Source organism: Austrofundulus limnaeus, unplaced genomic scaffold (genome assembly GCF_001266775.1).
Source record: "Austrofundulus limnaeus strain Quisiro unplaced genomic scaffold, Austrofundulus_limnaeus-1.0 Scaffold1716, whole genome shotgun sequence".
NCBI lineage: Eukaryota > Metazoa > Chordata > Actinopteri > Cyprinodontiformes > Rivulidae > Austrofundulus > Austrofundulus limnaeus.
This window is the reverse complement of record NW_013954118.1, coordinates 54840-55282: the sequence shown is the minus strand read 5'-3', so window position 1 is coordinate 55282 and position 443 is coordinate 54840. Positions and strand designations below refer to the sequence as shown.

The 443-nt window shown below is 47.0% G+C and overlaps 1 protein-coding gene across 1 annotated transcript; it reads right to left on the bottom strand.

Annotated features, from left to right (window-relative positions):
• Window positions 1–128: 128 nt before the first annotated feature.
• LOC106536175 (dynein heavy chain 5, axonemal) lies at window positions 129–410 on the bottom strand (the record flags this gene model as incomplete). The annotated part of the gene is given in 1 exon segment (XM_014033381.1): window positions 129–410. A coding segment is annotated over 1 exon segment (49 nt), but the record flags the coding sequence as incomplete, so codon positions are not given.
• Between the last annotated feature and the right edge of the window lie 33 nt (window positions 411–443).

Below are 443 nucleotides of genomic sequence, written 5' to 3'. Positions count from 1 at the left end.
TCCCCACCTGGCTGCTTTTTTTTGTAAAAAATACCCCACGTTGTAGGAAAAACCCGTACACACACACACACACACACACTCCCTGGCGGTGGGCAAACAAACAAGTGGGCAGTGGGATTCTGTGAGTACCTGTTTCATGGCTGTCAGGAAGCCCTGCGGGTTAAAGAAGCCCGGCATCCAGAAGCACCTGGGGCGGCCTTTAGAGATCCAAGCCTGGAACTGCTGGTTACGCTCATGCAGCTCTGTGAACCAGAATCCCAGGGTGCTGGAGGTCCACGATGCCTGCAGAAGAAAACAAAGATAAGCAACAACATGATGGAAACAATATGATGTACAGAAAAGCTGTCACCCAGGCAGATCAGAACAGCAACAGAAGCAAAGCCTTGTCCCTGTGCTGCAGTGGAAAACAATATATATATATTATATATATATATATATATATA